General features: G+C 28.7%; 2 protein-coding genes and 1 long non-coding RNA gene across 4 annotated transcripts; all 3 read right to left on the minus strand.

The window, feature by feature from the left end:
• Window positions 1-5733: 5733 nt before the first annotated feature.
• LOC105129239 (transcriptional regulator ATRX-like protein) lies at window positions 5734-8534 on the minus strand. Of its 2 annotated transcripts, XM_011031220.1 has the most exons (4): window positions 8475-8534; window positions 8235-8313; window positions 6148-7929; window positions 5734-6003 (listed from the first exon to the last, which is right to left on the minus strand). In XM_011031220.1, exons 2-4 carry the CDS (start codon window positions 8286-8288, stop codon window positions 5938-5940), a joined length of 1902 nt encoding a protein of 633 aa, XP_011029522.1. In that variant the 5' UTR covers window positions 8289-8313; window positions 8475-8534; the 3' UTR covers window positions 5734-5937. The 2 variants fall into 2 exon arrangements, with proteins under 2 accessions (XP_011029522.1, XP_011029521.1); XM_011031219.1 differs by having other exon boundaries at window positions 8235-8515.
• A 4488-nt stretch (window positions 8535-13022) lies between these two features.
• Window positions 13023-16675, minus strand: LOC105129240 (Yippee family putative zinc-binding protein). The gene is made up of 5 exons (XM_011031222.1): window positions 16390-16675; window positions 16197-16240; window positions 13590-13698; window positions 13375-13430; window positions 13023-13303 (listed from the first exon to the last, which is right to left on the minus strand). Exons 1-5 carry the CDS (start codon window positions 16483-16485, stop codon window positions 13240-13242), a joined length of 369 nt encoding a protein of 122 aa, XP_011029524.1. The 5' UTR covers window positions 16486-16675; the 3' UTR covers window positions 13023-13239.
• A 1166-nt stretch (window positions 16676-17841) lies between these two features.
• LOC105129241 (uncharacterized) lies at window positions 17842-18310 on the minus strand. Its single transcript, XR_843036.1, has 3 exons — window positions 18286-18310; window positions 18183-18185; window positions 17842-17917 (listed from the first exon to the last, which is right to left on the minus strand). It is a non-coding gene; the product is annotated as an uncharacterized LOC105129241 (long non-coding RNA).
• Window positions 18311-21272: the final 2962 nt, after the last annotated feature.

The following is a 21272-nucleotide window of genomic DNA, read 5'->3' on the forward strand; positions in this document are numbered from 1 at the left end:
AGCTTTCCTCTCATTTTATTGTCATTTTGAATTTGTTCCTCCTTCTATTTACTAAGTTTTTGTTTAGGTTTTTTTAATTTAAAATTGTTTTCAATTTCATTATTTAATAAATAAATTGCAGGTTGTCCTTTATTTTATTTTTAAAATTTGATCCTCATTTTTTAATCCATATTATTAGTTTTTGATCTTTTTGTGAAATTAAGTTTTTTTTTTCAATTACATTCTTCAATAAACAAAATATCAAATCTTTTCTTATTTGTTTTTATTTTTAATTTGGTTTTCATTCCTTTAAATGCTATTTTTTTAGATTATTTTCTAAACATATTTTTTTTAATTTTATCCTTCAACACGAAGTTGGTTAAGAATTGTGCTATGTGTTTTTTCTTGATAATGATAATCTCGGTTTCATGATTTAAGTTGTAGATTTTAAAACTTAACCTAGGTTAACATCATTTTTTAATATTAAGGTTAAATTTTTTATATTGATTTTTTTTCTTATTTTTATCCTTCCAAGTTGTTGTTTTTTTAAAAAAAATTGGTATTGGGTCTCATGATTCTATTCGATTTCTTTTAAATTCAGTTATTCTTATCTCATTACTGAAACCACAAGTTTGATAAGTTAATTTAAGTTGATTTAATTTTTTTTAGGTCACTACTTTTTTAATTTAATATTTTCTTGATATTGTCATTCAACATGGAGTTGCTTTAGAATTAAGCGTTGTGATTTTTTCAAGTTTGTTGTGATTTTTTCAAGTTTGTCTTGTATCAGGTTATCTCATTCATATTATCTAAATCATGAGATTTGGTTTGTCCGTTATTTAAATTGATTTTATAATTTTACATTAGATTTATTTGAAATTGGGCTCCATTATCTTTTTTTTTTCTTATTTGCTTTTTCTTCGCTTATCTTAATCTAATAAACCAATTTGTAGATTTTACATGCTTGTTGTTGGGTTGGTTTGGAATTGAGCTCTGTTGTATTTTTAATCTAATAAACCAATTTGTAGATTTTGCATGCTTGCTTGGATTGATTTTGATCACCTTTTATTTTTCTCTTCAATTATAATATTTTATGTTGTGTTGGCTTGGAATTGAGCTCTGTTATATTTTTTTTGTTGATGTTTTCTTTCAAGTTTGCATAATTTTTTTTATTTGATTCGGTTTATTTATTATTATTACTTTTTTTTTTATCATTTGATTAGATTAGATAATACTGTCTTATTTAACTCAATCAAATTTATAATTGGAATCACTTTTTTTTTTTAGAATATGCTTACATCAGCTAATCATTTTCTTTTTTTTAACATAAAAGGATTTTATTCATTCGATCTAGCACCCGACCATTGATCTAGTTTACACTAAAGAAAGAAAGTTACCACTTCAATACTTCGAAACTCAAAACTCGAAACAGTAAGTTTACATATAGAAAAAAATGGAGGTGTTATATACCCAAATCTGATTTTGGACTTGGACTAGTCTATGTCAGATTGGATGGAAATTTATGGTGTATTGATTAGGCCTCAATCATAATTGGATTTGACTAAAATCTACAGGTTTTGAAATAAGCTTATTAAGGCTAAATTCATAGAATCCAAGTTATATGTTTTAAAGAACACCAACGTTGGAGATCTCAAAGTTATTAGTTCAAATTCGAGTTGGATTCTTTAATTTCTTTAGAATCAGTTGGCAAAGAATCTAAAATAGATAATGAATTGCAAAGAATCCGAGTTCGATTGTAATCTTAATATCTGCAGATCTGAGTTGCCATGTAAAGATATTCATCTCCATTCAGAGACTCCCATGCATGGCCTAGTTTGTATTAACCTTGATTAAGATCCATACACAACATGCCTGGACCTCACGATTCCCGAGGCATATTTGAATCTCAATATTTAACGATTGAATTCGATGGATACAGATTTAAGAGTTATCAAGCTAAAGATTGAGCAAATTGGTAGACTCCACTTGAGGGTCGACCTCTGAATTGTTGAAACCTAAATTGATAATGTTATGATTAATCATCCTCTCTGTAAGATGCGCCATACAATTACTTGTCTAGATTTTAATACAAATAGAGATTGGAATAACGATTCAAACTATCAGAATTCCTGAAGTCAAATTAATAATAGTGGAAACAAAATACTAGGAGGTAAATTTTGGGTGTGCTTGGCAACACTGTTTTCTTAAATTTTAATTTTTTTTGTTTAAAATAAAAAAATTATGATTTCAAATCATTTTAATGTATTGATATTAAAAATAATTTTTAAAAAATAAAAAAATATATATTGATATATTTTTAAATAAAAAGTATTTTGAGTTGTCATCAGCATAATTTCAAACGCATCTAAATGATGAAAACCAAATTCATAGTAACTATGCAAATTAACCACTGTTGTGTTTTTATTACAATATGTAACTTTAAATTTATTGTTTGCACCAAGAACTACAATACACCTTGTCATTACTTTTTTTACTTTTCTAAATTCTTCAAAATTCTTTGGATATATACTAGTTTATAGGACGTGCTACCCTGTGGGTTGAATAAAAATAATTGAACATAACAAAAAATATGTTAGTCATGATAACTTTGCAAATTAACCATTGTTGTGCTTTTATTACAATATGTAACTTTAAATTTGTTGTTTACACTAAGAACTACTATACACCTTGTCACCTTTTTTTTACTTTTCTGAATTCTTCAAAATTCTTCATATATACACTAGTTTATAGGAAGTGCTACCCTATAGGCTATATATAAAAAAACAAAATTGAATATAACAAAAAATAGGTAAGTCATGATAAATTATTTGATATTATTATTAAACTTTATTTAATAAATCAATCTTAAAATCTCTAGACTTCACTTTTTGTTTGGCTCTAGTTTAAAATTAAATCAGAGTTTTCTTTAAGTGAACTTATCAACTTGATAGATTCACAAACAATCTATAGAAAGCATGGTTTGATATTAAAAAAATAATAATTTAGATTCAAAGAAACCCAATCTATTTTTCCTACAATGTTTAAAGGGAAAAACTATATTCATTGAAATACTCTCAAGAAAATAAATCAACTAACACCAATATTGTCCCTTTTTAGTGTTCAAATTGTGGCGAACCAAAAACTATGCTATTTTTTAGTGAGTTTCTCCCTCTTTTCTTTAACTTAAGGGGTTGAAAAATAAATAAAATAAATTTTTAAATCAAAATAAATATTATTACTAATTTGGGGTTAACCATAAATTTCCTTCATGTTTTATATTTTCATCCCCTATCACTAAATGTTGTATGTTTATCATAATTCCAAGTCTAATGTCTTTTAATTAGGCTATAAAAGGGTTTGACTGAAAAATAAAAGTTAAAAAATTTTAAAAAAAAAACATGTGAGGGATATTTTTTATAGTTTAGTTCTTAATCTCTAAGTGTTAAATGTTTATCATAATTTCAAGCCTAATATTTATTAATTAAGATGTAGAAAGTCTTGGTTGAAAAAAAAAAGTTAGAATTTTTTTTTAAAATAAATAGCATTGGAGGTGCTAGGTTACGTGTTCACCTCATGTCTTTTAGTTTTTAGTATAATTCCTTGAAATGTATAGCATCATATCATCATTCTTTTGCGTAAATCTTCTCATTAATAGTTTTTAATTGTTTTCAGCATGGCTATGATTGGTTTGGCTCTGGCTTTTAAAATATAAGAGTTAAAGATGTCAATCAAGTTATTTATTAACAAATATAATATAGTTATTAAAACCAACTATAATATTGACCATGCTAAAAAGCTACATCTCAAGTTTTATAGATTAATTAGGATTACGGATTAATTCAAATCAATTTAAAAAAATACATCTCAAGTTTTATAGATTAATTAGGGTTAACTCGGATTGATTCAAATTAATTTAAAAATATAAAATAAAATATTTAAAACTTTAATATTTTATATAAAAAAATTAAAAAACAATTCAAGTAAATATAAGTTATGCAATATTTTATATGAAAAAATTTAAAAAAAAATTCAGTAAATATAAGCATATTGTAAATAATAAAATTTTAAAAATATTTAAAAACATTATCCTGTATTTAAAAAATAATTTTTTCTTTGAGAACATAGAACATATATACTAATGTCTCAAATTCTATATTAAAAAAACATAATTTTTTTATTAGAAACATAAAGTGTATATACAAAAAGCTTTCAAATTCCACATTAAAAAGATATTATGTTATCCTTTTAAGTTGAAATATTTAAATAAAAAAAAAATTATCCTACATTGAAAAAAACATAATAAAATCTATATTAAAAAAACATAATTTTTTTATTAGGAACATAAAGTGTATATACAAAAAGCTTTTAAATTCCACATTGAAAAGATATTATGTTATCCTTTTAAGTTGAAATATTTAAATAAAAAAAAAATTATCCTACATTGAAAAAAACATAATAAAACATAATTTTTTTCTTGAGAACATAAAGTATATATACTAATGAGTTTCAAATCCCACATTAAAAAAATATAACTTTTTTTTACAACATATAATATATATTCTAATGGGTATCAAATCCCATATTACAAAAAAAAAAACATCAAATCCTTTCTAGGTTCATGTGGGTCATTAATTAACTCGTCAGGTTGACCAGATTTTATTGAGTTGTTGCTTCAATCAGTTTTTTATTAAACCTAAACTATTTTTATTAAACCTAAACTAGTTCAGTCATCAAGTCAATCAAATCTCAAGTTAACCCGTCAAACCAAACCAAATTTAATAACCATGTTTTTACAACATATAATATATATTCTAATAGGTATCAAATCCCATATTAAAAAAAAAAAAAAACATCAAATCCTATCTAGGTTCATGTGGGTCATTAATTGACCCATCAGGTTGACGAGATTTTATTAAGTTGTTGCTTCAATCAGTTTTTTATTATACCTAAACTAGTTCAATCATCAAGTCAATCAAATCCCAAGTTAACCCGTCAGACCGAACCAGAAATACAAGAACTTCATTTAACTTCACATATATAATTTTCATATTCAATGCAATAAAATATTTTAAAAAGATTATTTAATTTTTCTTAAGTTTATTTTTTTATATTTTTTAATACATTCATATCAAATTTATCAATTAATTATTATTTTTTTATAAAACTTGTGTTTAAGATAATTATAAATTTTTTTAAGAAACAAAACTTTCAATTAAAAAAAATTATTGTCATATATATCTTAATATACATTTATTTTTTTCGCATTACAAGAAAAATCAGCCATCCAGTTTAATTTTTAGTTAGCATTAACAACTTTTACTTATAATTTATTTATTTATATATTTTTAATTTAATTTTAATTGATCTCTATTCCCCAACTAGAGCAGCAGCTCTAGATGAATATACAGTTGTTAATAAATATTATAAGAAATTTTCATAAAGAGATTTTCCCACAGTAATTGCATGTAGTCTTCGGTAGTTCATCAACTAATGGAGTTCCACAAGCACATTACAAACATCTGTTTTTAATTGCCCAGAGAAAATTACGGGAAATAAATTGATAGTTGCATGTTTGACACTTAAATTAATTGAATTAAAGCAGGCACAGCAACACCAGTTATTTTCCGCTATCAAGTTTGATATTCTTTTAAAAATTCCATGCAATACTAACTATATGTTTTGGCTCTAATTTTGCATGTGATCTTGATCTTTAATGCCCTCTTTTACATAGCAAAATATGGAACAATTAATATATCATCGGAAACAAGAAATTTATCCACCATTAATTCAAATATCAATGTTCGTTCAACTAATGATCAGTTGCTGACTACAGGTCAATCACAAATTAGTTTTCAAGGTTCGTACCTAGTTGTGCTACTATTATTAGAAGAAGCATCAGCAAAACCTTCACCTGTGGTGGTTGTCTTAGAAAGTAGATATTGCAATTCAACATAAACATCACCGCTTGAGTTGCCTCCTAGCCAAAGCAGGGGTTTTCTTAGGAATGTAGACCTTGTAGTTCACCTGCCACCAGAAATGAGAAAATACTAAACTTTCAGTTACTGCAAAAACCTTGATGCATAAACAAATATATTTATATGCCAATTTCACAGCTTATAATATCAAAGAAACTAATTTAACCAACACAGGACAGGTTCAAGCACTTACCTGTACCATTTCCCCACCCCGCATCACAGACATTGTCTTCTGTTCCAGCTGTGCACCTTCCTTGCCTTCATCTTGTGATTCATTCAAGCTAATATCTCCTGCTGCAGATCTAAGGCACGAGGAAGGCTCAGCAGGATCAAAAACAGAGGAATCATTAGCTCTGTCATCATTGTCAGTGCCTGTGGGAGGGGTGACAGCGTGATCACCATGTATGGCATTCTTACATACTTCAATCCCGCTCACCAACTTTCCCTGACTGGCTTCCAGGGAGGCAGGTGTTTCTTTCAAGGTGACACTCTTACCAAAGCTAATCCCAATCGACAACTTTGCCTGATTGGCTTCACATGAAGCAGGTGTTTCTTTCAGGGTAAAACTCCTACCTATGCTAGTGCCACTCGCCAACTTTGGCTGATTGGTTTCCCGTGAAGCCGGTGTTTCTTTCAGGGTGGTCGTAACATTTGATAATGCTTTCCTCAATGCTGATGTAATTAACCGTGGTTTGTTTATACTAGAACTAGCAAATGTACTAACCCTTTCGCTGCCAGGAATAGCCACCTCGTCAGGTGGATGAACATTGTTCTTAGCAGAGCAAGATTCACTGCCACAAAACCCTCCATCAGGAATCTTCTCGTTTGGTGATGAATGAGCAGAATCTTCTCTCGCCATTCTAGTACCAACAACCTTGGGGATTTTAGTTTGGCCTGGTTCAGGCATCACAGAAAATGGTGATTGGGCTGTACCATCACACTTATCCTTCTGAATAACAGCACTCTTTGCATTTGTTTGGAACCCTCCAAGTCCACTTCGGAAAGTTTTTAGATTTTCCAAAGCCTTTTGTCTTAAAACTGTCTCCAAATCATCAACATTCGCAGTATTAACAATGACCCCTGAAACATCATTCTGTTCCTTTTTAGTATCATTTGTCCCAACCCTGTCAACGTCATAGCCAGGCTTATCTCTAGTATGTTGACCCTCTCCAACCTTGTTACTTTCTGTGAGTTCAATGGCTTTACTATTTGATGCAGCAGCATCTTCTCTTTTCTCATCCTCTATAGGCCTTTCTTCCATGTTATTTAGCCCATCATTACTATCATTGCTTCTAGAAGAAGGATAATCATCATGATCATATGTTATCTCCTCTTTATGCTTATCGTTGTCCAATTCTCTGACCTCGCTATCCTCCCCTGGAAGAATAATAATGGACCTCAGCCGCTTTGAGGTGTTCTCACCAGTCATTTTGTTTGACATCAAAAAATCATTACTATCATCATGTCTACTACATGAAGAACAACTTCCTGATCTGTATCTCCTGCTTTTAGCTCCACTTCTAATATTCTCTGATTTTCGTTTTTCATCATCTCTTCTTTCAGGCCTGCCCTTACACCTCTCATATTCACTCTCATCACTCTTACTCTGACAAGTTGAACAGCTCCGAGACTCACCACTACTAGAACTAACACTTGAATCTCTCCTACCCTTATTCTTCCTCCTTTTCTTTGTCTTCTTCTCATGCATTTTCTTCCTCTCACCATTTCTTTTGGACCCTTTTCGCTTTCTTGCACGAGGAGACTCCCCACTGCGAGAAGACCGAGCCCTCTTTTTAGTCCCCTTCACATCCTTTCTAGTGCGAGACCTAGACCTTCTCCTTCTAAAACTATCCTCAGAATCAAAAGATGAGACAGACAGTGAACTTCTTGAATCATCATCTGAATAAGACTCGTCACGACGCCACAGCCTCTTTGATTTACTTCTCCTAGTATCTTTTTTATTCCTTGCACGACCCTAAACGAGCAACATATATTACAGAAACGCACAAAAACGGAATGAAAAGAAAAAGGAAACACCAAAACAACAACCTCAAAAAAAAAAACCTAAATGTTAATAACGCACATGAAATCCCAAACAGGAAAAACCCAATTGTCAAAACTTAACCAACAACCTAATAAAGTAAAAAAAATTTAACAACCCAATTGAAGTTGCAGGTGAAAAACACGAAATTGAGCAAAGAAATCGAGAAATGCACACAAATTTATTAAAAAAAAACTTAATAGCAAAGAAGAATTGGATACTGAACTAGAGAATAATACCTGAGAGGAATATTTGGAGCGTTTCCTTCTGATAGAAGAAGAAGATTTTCCCATGATGGGCCAATTCAATATTAACCACCTGCAAGAAACAAAATTGAAACTGATAAAAAGAGGAGGAAATGATGATAATTAACAATATGAATGAAATCTTTTTGATTGAAATGACAATAATAATAGCACTAATGAAGGGAAGGGAGAGATTGGAATTTAGTTTTTTAAACAAACAACAAGTTTGGTTACTTCGTTCTTTCTCTGATAATTTGCTGCGATGGGTTTTGATTTTATTTCTCTGATAATTTGCTGCGATGGGTTTTGAATTGATTTTACAGGCATTGGAGAGAGACTGGTAGATGCTATATTTGTGGTATTTTAGACGGCTTGTCGTTTATTCACGAAAGTGTCCAAGCGGGGAGTCGTTTAATTCACTTGGATGGAGAGCCGCTATTTTACTCGACCTCGATGATATTTGCTATAAACCGATTTCAAGTTTTCAACAGCTCTTTTTTCTTTTAATATAAATAATGAATTTGATATAAATATTACCAAATCTAACTTTAAATCAATCCAAACCCTTCAATAAAATTGATATTAGTATTTTGAAAATTCAAACTGCACAAACTTCAAAATTCTTATCAATTCAACAAATTATCAAAAACCATGATTATTAAAAAATAAATACAAATTATTAGCAATAAATGAAAATAAAAATGAAAAACTAATCAACATATATACATCGAGATATTTTTTTTCGGTTGTATCGAATAACTTTATTTATCAAAATTAAATTTTTATTTAATCAAATGATAAAAAAAAAAGTAAATACATATAAAATTAATTTAATAAAATAAAAAATATTATGTATGGCTACACAAATTATAAATATTATTTTAAAAAAATATTTTTTATTTATATAAAACATAAAAAATATAGATAAATTAGAATAATTTTCTAAAAAATTAAATACATACAAAAAAATAAAAAATTAAATGTCATTTAAAAGAAGTTATATAAACAAAATAAAAGAGAGAAATGATATTAATTTAAATATAAATATAAATAATAATTTAAAAAAATAAAAAAAAATTTAAAAAAAAATAGACGCTACTAAGACTAGGAAGTCAAGCAAACTCACTTAGCCCATTTTGTTAGGGTTTATGCACTTAAGCCTTCTATTATTTAATTACAAGTGTAATATGTCTCAATTTTCTTTTAAAAAAATAAATCAAATGATGTGTCACCTACTGAGGTAGATGATGAGTCACCTAATTTTACTCAAATTTCAATCACTTGATAAATATATTAATGGCCTAAAAACTCAAAAAAAAATTCAAAATCTAAAATCAACTCGAAACAAAAAATTCTCTCAAACTCAAATCTCTTATTTAGGCACTTTCAAAATAGAAAACAAATGCACATAATATGAACTTCACTTATTAAATGAAATCATATGATACAAATATTGATTGTTTTTTTTTTTCTAACACTATAATTCAGTAACTTCTTTCTTTTTTGTTTCAAACTAAGGATCAAAAAATAAAAATAAAATAAATTTTTATATCAAAACTAAATTGAAAAATTATTAACAAACCAAAGATGTATAATTTTTAAAGTTTGAGTATTGTATTAAATTTTTTGTGTGAACTTTGAAACCATCATCCATTTATGATGCTTGTTCTAGTTTGGTCTATTGTTTTTTTAAATTTTATCATTTGTCAATATATTTCATTCAATTGTCCTTGAATTTTGCTAAAAAATAATACAATTACATATAAAAAAAAGTTTGAGAATTAATTTGAAAACAAAGCAAAATTCTAAATAGTAGATCCATAATAAAATATGATAGAATTCTAAATAGTAGATCCATAATAAAATAATAAAATATGATAAGGTGAATATTTTATTTTGTACAAAAAAATGCTCACACCTTTTAAATTTTTATTAATGTTAGCTCCTTTATCATTGTTTTATCCCTTGAAAAAAACATATAAAGTAAAAAATGGATACTTTAAATTTAAATAATCATATTATTAATGTTTTAGATAGTGCTAAATAATTGGTTCATGCTACATTATGGGTTGAATTAAATTTTTTTAATGTAAAAAAATATTTAAGTGTTTCTAAATCTTTTTAGTTGAAAAAAATTAAACCATGTGAGAATTAATCTGGTTTAACTTGATTATCTTGGCAGGTCTAAAAATAACCTGAATAATCGGTAAAAATATAGTTTGACCCAAAATAAGTATTTAAGATGAAACTTTTTATATAAACATTGAGACAATAATATATTAAATTGATTGAGGTTAACAATGGTTAATCTGTTAATTCGCATACGAAATCATGAGATCATGATAATTTCATAGAAAATAAATCAAAATAAATTATAAAGCTCATTTTCCAATAAATCTAATGTTGAAAGATAAAACTAAAAAAAATCAATTAAAAAAATAACATAGAAAATAACCTAAGTTAATATTGGTTAACCTACCAAATCTACAATCTAAGTTATGAGATTGAGATAATTAATTGAAAACAAATAAAAAAATATATAAAATAACTTGAATCAACTGGAGTTAACACATTAAACCTGTAATCTAAGTAATGAGATGGGAATAACCTCATAAAAAACAAATCAAAACAAATCATGAAGACTAATCATCAGTCAACTCAATATTAAAAGATAAAATTAAAATATAAAAAAATTAATTAAAAAAAGGAGGAAGCGAGTCAACCGAGTTAATTTACCAAATCTACATTTTGGATCATAAGTCTGGTATAACCTCATAAAAAGTAAATTAAAAAAGATTATAAAGTTCAATCCCCAATATAAATTTAATATTAAATAATAAAATTAAAATTAAAAAAATATATAAATTAGAAGAAGAAGAAAAAGAAAAAGATATTATAGTAAATAGTATTGTATAAAGAAAGGAATAGTAAAACCCCTTTTTTGTTAATTTAGTTGTAGAAAAGAAGAGGTAACTAATCAGAAAAAAAAACAAAAAGGAATGAGAGAGAATAAATTATAAAAAAAATTATTTTATCATTGATATATATTACAATCAAACGTGCAATGTTTAAAACAAATAAGTAAAGAGCATTATTCTCACTTTGAGCAGTAATCTTTTTTTCTTAACTAACTTAAAATAATAATTTCTTCATCCAACAAAATTATGTTGTAAATGATTTTAAAAGATTGTAAGAAAATAATTCACTTCTAAGAAGATAATATAATTAAATTATGATTTATTTGGTCACTATATTATTTTTTAAAAAAATAAATTTAATAAAAAAATCATATATATATATTTGCACCATTACAAAGTTACTCTAATATAGTTGGAAATACAAGATAATAATTTCATCGAAAACACACTCTCCTTTTTTATTATCATTCAATACTCAACTTTCATCATTAAATCTAATTTCTTTGGAAACATGAATAATTTCCGTTTCTCTATATTATGTCTTTTTTAATAATTATATTATTTTTCTAATAATAATATTAATTTTTTTCTCTATATTGAAGTTTTCCCGTATCAAGTCTTCTAAACATCCGCAAAGTAACAAAATCTTGGTCATGAGAGAATGCTTTCCACCCTCTAGTAAGGACATGAGTCTTGGAAACCCAAATCTTGAACACCATCTCAAATTCCTTGCCATTAGGGCCATTAGTAATAACCTTAATTCCTTCAGCAATTTTCTCATCTTTATTAAGCAAAGGGGAGAGGTAGTTTAGTGCATGTGCTTTGTTCATTGACAAACCTACTTTGATCATCCCTCAAATCACTCTCTGTCAATTGTTCTTCAAAAGGCTTGCAGACGCACATTGACCATTTCCTATTAGTCTATTTAACCGTAGAATTGAAGGGACTTCAGAGGGGACATAATCGTCGATGAGCTTGAAATCTAGTTCTAAGTTTAATTGCGGCGGCACTCCTGGCAAGTTTCTATCAGCAGCATTAATGTTGGGTTCATCTTCTTGATCATCAAAATGGTTTCTTCTAACCACAGCTCCAGAATCTCAAGTTGGAGAAACTCTTAGACGCTTCCTGCTGAAATGTGAGCTCTGGTGCCTCTTTTCAATTTATCCAAAGCCAAAGCAGTTTTGTAACTAACCCTTGTGTGCATCAGACAGGAAAGAAGCAGAGCTGCTGCTACTTGCTCTTTGAGTTCTTCAGGGTAGTCCTCTTTGTTGATTTCTTCAAGCTTCATCAACTTCATGCCTTCCATTCCCCATGATTAAACTTCGAGAGAGCTTCCTGGAGTTTAACCAAAATAAACTATTTGGCTATGTAAAAGATACGACTAATAATAATAATAATGTTAGGAATTGAAATGAAGGGAAAAAAGAAGAACAATTTCCTAAATAAAACAAAAGGGAAATGGATTTTGTTTATTTGTTTACCCTAAACTCTCCCCTTAATAGGAATATCTCATTGTAATAAAGCTTTATCAATTTCATTAGCTACACTAATATAAATTGTCAAGAAATTGTTAACTACAGTTGGTAATGACAATAGTGTCGTTTTCCTAAGCCACAGATTATATGATAATTAATGACACTATAAAATTCGGTAATGATAATAGGTGTATCTTTCTTATATCCTAATATTAAAAATAATTTTTATAAACATAATATATATATATATATATATATTACAACTACAGCACTTCAAAACACCTTAGAATTTTCAGTGCAAATCTACTACTTCTAAAGTTCAAATACCCTTTCTAATATTGGTAGTCAACTCAAACTGCGAACTTTAGAGGCAGACCAGAAACAATAGAGACCATTACAAGAAAATTCCATCTGAATTAAAGCAAACAGTTGCATTCATTACAATTTAATGTCCATCAAAATTAAAATAGATTACTGGAATTCCCTCAATATATAATTACTGTAAACACTCATTTACAGAAGTAGTGCAGTGCCTCCTTTCCGGCTTTTTATTTAGCACAACTACGTACAGAATTGAAAATAGATGTTAAACATCTCCAGCGTCACTCATTCAGGATGGGTATCAATAAAGAGTTCTGTTGAGAAGTCCATTTCACCAACGATCCTCCCCCTGTTTGATAGACATGCATACAAGAAATCAATGAGAATTAGAATATTTGAAACAAAGTTCATAGCTTGTACCTTTCGAGGACAAACTTCCCTTCTTTGTACTTTTGACTCATCTCATGTGCTGCCTCCTGTTCAGGAAGGAAAAGGCAAATTAGGGAATTCTAATCAGAAGGTAGATTTCACCTACAATAAGAAACAATGAAAACAGAAGCATTTACAGCCAAACCGATATTTCAAAGGGTTATTTTTAGGGGTTAAGCATTGTGGGTGTCAAAGAGAGACATTACATATTTCCAGCCAATAATTCCCCCACAACAGCAACAAAATATGTCAGCTACAGTATGCATTCCTGAAAGCATCATTCTCTCCTCTAACACTCCCACAGTGATGTTCACCCTGAAATCACAAGCTCCATAATGTGCATCAATAGATGAGATAAGATAGGAAATACTCAAGATGAGAAAAAAATCATTTCCCCCCTATCTAATCAACTCACTTGAAGAACTTGATGATCAAATTTGTGTGTGGGCGCATGTGTGTAGATAAGGGGATCACTGTTAGGCATAATCTTATCACAGGTGTTTTGAAAGGACCATATTGCATGATATTTCTCATGGTTGGTGCTGCTGCCCATGCAGCCATTTTTATGGTAATGGGATTTGAGTGTGTGAGTATGCACGCACACACAGATAAGGGGATCACTGCCAGGAATAATCTTAACACTAGTCTTTTGAAAGGACCATGTTGCACAATATTTCTCATAGTTGGTGCTTCTACACATGCAGCCATTTTTATGGTAAGAGACTATGATATGACTACTCAATACAACAATTTGTTAGATGGTGTCCATAGGCATCACAATGGAATCATATCACATCTTGACTAGGTATGTATATTTTCAGGCTATTACAGTTTTGGTTGTATATTTATTTACATGAGCACTTTAGGACACGGCGCCTTCATTGAAGGATTATTTAATGCTGATATGATCAATAGCATCCAAGAGGATGACCCCTGATTACATGACCAAACTCTTCACCACTAATATGCCATTCATGTTCTTGTCAACTCTCATATAAATACATGATCAAGACCTTGAGTTCTGAGCAGTGATCAGTTTCCACGAGAAAAAATGGTAGCAGTGCTTAAATTAAATATGCTCAGAAAAAATAAATCATGCAGGGGAAGATGGTAGCAATGCCTCAGCACAAAAACTTGATATCAGGACATTTTACTGATGGTTAAACTTTATTTATAGAGTTTATAGAGTTATTGGCATTTTGATGGTAGCAGTGCTCTAAATGGTTCTCTTAGTGCCTGATAAATGACACATTCAAATTTCATGGACTGAAGAAGAGAGAAAAACATGAAATTTAGAAAAGAAGATATGAAAGAGAGAAGCTACAATGAGAACACAAATTTGGAGGAAAGTATTTTCAATGTAAAATTAGTTACAACTGCTCAACGATAAAAATTACTAGCACTTTGCTGTCAAACTTGGTCCTTGGACATAAAAAATAAATCCAAATTTGGCATGCAATCCAAAACATCTGAAAAAATCTTAAAATCCCAACGAGTCAATTGCCTAGTTTTCTCATAGGTCCGACCTTGAGGATTTGGAAGCAAGTTGGGAAGAAAAATAAACCATTAAATGAATCAATCTATGTCCAGACAATACCATCCAGATCCATATGGGTAGAACCATCCAAGCCTACCCCGATATTTAGGACAGAATAACATTAAATATAAATCAGGACAGCCTGATAGTAAACCATTAAAGAAGAAGATAATGCAACTAAATGGACGGAAAAGGCACATTTTCCAACTGTCATTCATTCTTAAGTTGTTCAAGGGATCTTTTATCTTCTTCTATTGTTATCAATAGCTCTACATTCTCTCACTATTCATTAGATTCCCACCATCTTCAACACTAGTGCTTTGTGGAACAGGTGTTTAAAATAAACTTTTGCAGATGAAGTTTTTTATTTCTTCTGCACCAACAGGAGAAGCTATTTATCAAGCAACACAACACCACCTCATAACTTTGAAACAACATCAGAAGAGAAAATTCCTGATGCTGTCATCTGAGGTTTTTTGCTCACAAGAGTTGTACTAATTATCGTTCCATTCCAATGTGAACACTCTGAAAACTTTGGTGAGAAACCAAGAATAAAACATCCAAATTTCAATGTTTTGAGCATGCAATCAACAACTATGGTTGAGAATTGACCAGCTCATCACTGCAGCTAATTAATTTCTGGATTTTTTTAGTACCTTCTTATGTATTTGAATTATATTTTGAACAAATTTTGCTGCTGTAGTGCATTATCACCAATCAAAAAAAGACAAGACAAATAAAATTATTACTTAATGCAGATAAACAGCATAAGGAAAAATGTTTGAACTTCAGAATTTTCACTGCAAGAACATGTAAATTCTCCAATTCTAGCAGCACAAAAGGAGGGAAAAGGATAACGGATACTGGGTTTAGAGGTAGGAAACTCAATTTCGGAAATTTGAGCCAAAACAGTGAAAGAGATACATAAAGCTCAAGCTTGGAGAGAGCCGTTAATGCCTTTCAAAGTTTAGGCATCCAGCCAACAATGCACACAAATTGAAAACAAGATAGGACCATCAATGCTAACTATGTAAAGTGCCAATACTTGAATCCTCGTTTAGAATTAAAAATCTTCTTGTTGCATCGCACTTCAGCCACAAATCACAAGATATTGTCTAAAAAGATTTGAAAGCGATCTACCTAGGCATGTTCACTAGCAAATCGCTGTCAAAATAGAGGTTAAAGCTTTATAAATGGGACACTAAAGAGATCAATAATTCATCAAGATTTTCAAAACAAGGCAAGAAAGAACTTCTGTCAAAATTGAAGCACTCACACATTATTGAAGAGATAAGCTTTTCCTCTGCGGCAACGAAAAGACTGGCCACAAAAAAAAAATATGAGACCCCAAAAGAGTTGAACAACTCAAATGCAAGCATAATACATGACAGTGAACTAAAACAAACAGAATCAACAATTCCATGAACCCCTTAAAAAAAAAAAAAAAGAATGGAGGGTTTTGGTTTTACCTTCGAGACAAGTTGATCAGGGAGAGCTAAATGGGTCCCACAGAACTTGCATCTGTAAGAACGACCCTCTAACTCCACCACAAATATCCTTCCCATATCTTCCTGTTTACTTTTGTTGATTTCAGCCCACTGGTGAAATTGCAGTTGCAGACCAAATAATCATAAGTCCGAAAGTGAGTTATGGATTAGAAGAAGGTAGGTTAGTGGTATTAGATATTTTTATATTGTGCCGGTACTGCTAGTATTACTTCAACACCAGGTAGAGTCTGGTATTACATGTGGCGCTGTGACTCGAGCTCGCATAAGAGTCATTATAAACTTGATTTATGATTTTTTATTTAAAAATTATTAAAATAATTTTTTTATTAATATATTAAAAATTTTAAAAAGATTCAAAAATAATTAATTTAAAATAAATAATCAAATAATAATCTCAAGGTTTTATTAGTCTTAAATGATTTACTTATCATCCAAATCCTACTAAATCCTATTAAGTTCAAGTTTAAGTACTTTTATAAATCAAAATGTAAGATTAAAATGTTGAAATTATCATAGAATTAATATAAAAAAGCTTTAAAACAACTATCTCTTAGAACGCATATTCTAATGTCTATATGACCAATTATGTTTTTACTTTCAATATTGAGTTTGAATTAAATAGTCTAATTTAAATGAGACAAAAGAATATTAATACGTGCAATTAAACTTTTCACATGAACACTTATATTTTATTTTTATATAAATCATATTATTATTCTTTATACTATTTTTACTCATTTTTTTAAGATTTAAGTTATATACTTTACCTCACTTATTATTTTCAAATAAAAATATACAATTGAATGAAATTTCAAAGGATTTTCTTTATACAAAAATTATATCAAAATTTTTTGCTGTTATTTCCTATATAAAATACATCATAAAATATCAATATGATTATCACACAAGTAATGAGTGATTTTATGTAACAATCCTAACTTCTAAAACATATTTTAAATACATCATTAGATATAAATCATTGAAACTCATACACTTTTTTTTTCTTTTCATAATCTATCATTCAGAACTTCTAAAACATATTTTAAATACATCACTTTTTTTTTCCTTTCATAATCTATCATTCGGGACTTATTTTAATTATTTAATATTTTACTAAAATTTTAGCTGATTTTCTCCTAAAAATTAAAAAAATCTCAAATATTAACATCAACAATTTAAAAATATTCCAAACAAATTCATGGTCAAACCACCATGAACCTTTACCATTATATCACTAATCAATAATAGAATTTAACAATAGTATAACATAACATATATTCCTCTATTTTTATTGTATTAATTCGAAATTAAAACTTTAAAATGATACAAAATTTTATAAATTATTAGATTTCATTAATAATCTAACAAGTTAGTTGTATTGATGCCACCAACTCCACTCCAAGTAGCTTAGTCAATCAAGTATCCCAACAGTAAATTATATTGATATCACTAGCTTCTCTCAAGAAAACTAGTCAATTAAATATCTTTGCTATTGATTATATTGACATCATAAGCTCCACTCGAGATAACTAGACAATGAAGATCCTGACAGTCGATTACATTGATGTCATTATCTCCTATTAAAATAACTAGTCAATTAAATATACTATCAACCAATTAAATTGACGTTATTAACTCCATTCAAGATGGTTAGTTAGTTAAATATATTTGCAATCAATTACATTAATGTCATTAGCTTCACCCAGGATAGCTAGTCAATTAAATATCTTAGCACTCAATTACGTTGACGTTACTAGCTCTACCCAAGATAACTAATCAATTAAATATCTTGAAAGTCAATTACATTGACGCCACTAGCCCGATCTAGGACGGCTAGTTAGTTAAATATCCTAACACTCAATTACATTGACGCCACTAGCTCCACCTAGGACAACTAATTGCTTAAATATCCTAGCACTCAATTATATTGACGCCATTAACTCTACCAATAATGGCTAGTCAATTTTTTATTTACATAAGAATGTCCTTTGTTGTGATTAATCACAAATCATATATATACAAACACACACATTCTAATTTCTAGCCTCATAGGCATATTCATATAAGGATGTTTTTTTACTCATAGGCAAAATTTATATAATAATTATATTTTTCATGTGATTAGTACTTAAAAGTGCATTTTTATCAAGGTTTTACATCATTATTTTACACTTGAAGTATCAATAACTCTTTAACTAGAACATGTTATATATTAATAAATCTAATAATATAAAATAGCTTTAATTTATGGTAAATGTTCATTTTAAATACAGGCATATCTTACAATTCAAAGGATTGATTGATATGATTAACTATTAAAAGTGAAAAGACAAAGAAAAGGCTAAGATTAGAAAAGAGATGCTGATTTAATTCAAACTGGAACACTGTTCAATTATTAGGTCATATCTGGAGCTGTAGATCTTGGACTTCAGTTTGGTTTATATGACTAGAAAGGTGAGAAATAGACCTAAAACATTCATAAGAGTCCAAGACTAAATTCTACCGTTTAGAAGTCTAAATCTTAGCATCAAAAGAAAAGTTCAAATCTATACTTCAGCCCAGACACTATTCAGTGTTCAACCCATATCTCGAGTTCTATAAGTCCAAATAACCTCATTTTTTTGTTGGAAAGATGAGATGATTTTTTAGAACTTTCATACAGACTATCTATTCAAATTCTGATGTTACCAATGATGTTTTTTGCAGATAAGAAGATAAGGATTGTTACTAAGTAAAGAGGTGGTCACCCACTCAATAATTAGTCATCAAATCAATAGTTTCAAATTTTGGCCTATAAAAGGAGGCATTTGTCATGTATTTAAGTATCTTGGTTTTCATATTAAGATTATGTTCTTGCTCTCTTCCTTTATATTTTTGTAATGCTTAAGTTTTGCTTTCATTGATATCTTGTTTATGCCTTTTATTTTCTTTACTATACTTATATAATCATGTTCTCCTCTTGTTTATTTATGTTTCTTTTTTTCATTATGTTTAGTTAAGTTTATTATGTTAACGTGAAAATATTTCACTAATAATGTTAGGATAAATATAATATAAACTCAATATCAACTTCAATGATTATATCCTAAACAACTTGATATTAACATATGTTATCATTTTTATCTTATTAATTATTAATACATTGCTTGTTAAATGGTTATTATAAATTTGTGTTGTATCACACTTGGTACAACAAATGTTTGGCAATTTCATACCCAACCATATGGTATAACCTACACATATGCTATGAAAGAAACTTGATTTGTTATTAACATAAGTTAGCATCATGAATTCCTAATAATATTTAAAAGTTTGATGTTCCTCAAATAAGATAATTAATATGATCAGGTTAATAATTTATAATGAGCTATTAGTAACAAATTATCAAATTGGAACCTCCTTTGTGTGTGATTTCTAGTTGAGTAATAAAAATATTTTATATTATACTTATTTGAAATATTAGTAGTGGATCCTCTAACCTTGACAACTGTTTTAATCATTGTTTAATTTTTACATTAATCTTACATCTCAAAGTCTTCTTTAACACATCATTATCATCATCATCATTATTTATAATTTATATAGTTAAGCTTTTTGTGGTTTAACACCAGTCTTGCCGAGTTATTTATTACTTTGACACTCCTACACTTGGAAGAACACATTAATTTTTTGGTCGTGTCAAGTTTTTGGCGTCATTGTTGTAGATGTAAATTCCCATATAAATTATAATATTTCTTGTATTTTATTTTTTTACTTTTATTATATCTAACTTTTGCTTCTTTTGTTTTGTTTTGGTTTTTTTTTCTTTTATTCTCTTCCTACACGTGCATGAGAGTTTAATCACATACATCACATGGTAAACTTTATAGAGTATCATCATCATTTTTAGAAAATATTGTCGAAAAAAGATAAGCATTCACTTCAAAATGAGAATAATAAGAATAATTGTGTTAAAACACTTAGAGACGACATGAATCCAACAAGAACAAGTGCACTATTATGCATATTTTTTCCTCCTGATGCATCTCATTTTAATTTTAAGCTAAGCATTATTCAAATTTTACTTTCTTTTTATAGCTTAGATCTAGAAAATCTATATTTACATTTGAGAGAATTTTAACAGATTTGTAACACTTATAATGACTTAAATTATACATGAACAACATTAAATTAAAGTTTTTTATTTTTTTATTAAAAGATAAAGCTAAAATATAGCTATAAAATATTAGGTCATGGTCCATTCATGCTTGAGATAAAATGCAATAATAATTTAAAAAAAAAAAATTGCATCTCACAGAACAAATTCTTTCAAAAGACAAATCATCACTTTTACTCAAAAACCAGGATAATCATTTTACCAATGTTAGGACAGGCATAAGTACTTGCTTAATACATGTTCTCATTATAGTTTTGAAATATGAAGATTGATTTCATATTTTTATGAAAGGTTAACACCTAAAGATAGACAAATGGTGGAATTGATGTGAAATGGAACTTTTGAATATAAAAACCCAGATGAAGCAATGGAGTACCTAAGATTGCTAGCTGAAAATGCTCAAAATTAGAACACTACAGGCACTTATTAGGCATAAAGTAAAACTCAACCTCATACATCTAGTGGAGGAATGTACATCTTTTAGGAAGATTTTGACCTTCAAGCCAAATTTACATATTTAAATAGAAAAATCAAGGCACTAGAATTGAAAAAGAGTGGTCAATTAAAATCTATTTAAGACATTGTATGTCAAATATATGAAACCAATGAACACTCAATCAATGACTGTCCAACTTTGTCTTATTTTAAGGAATGTCTTCATAAATAAGCTCATGTTTTAAATAGTTTT

The sequence above is a fragment of the Populus euphratica genome, unplaced genomic scaffold, assembly GCF_000495115.2.
Source record: "Populus euphratica unplaced genomic scaffold, PopEup_1.0 scaffold86.1, whole genome shotgun sequence".
NCBI lineage: Eukaryota > Viridiplantae > Streptophyta > Magnoliopsida > Malpighiales > Salicaceae > Populus > Populus euphratica.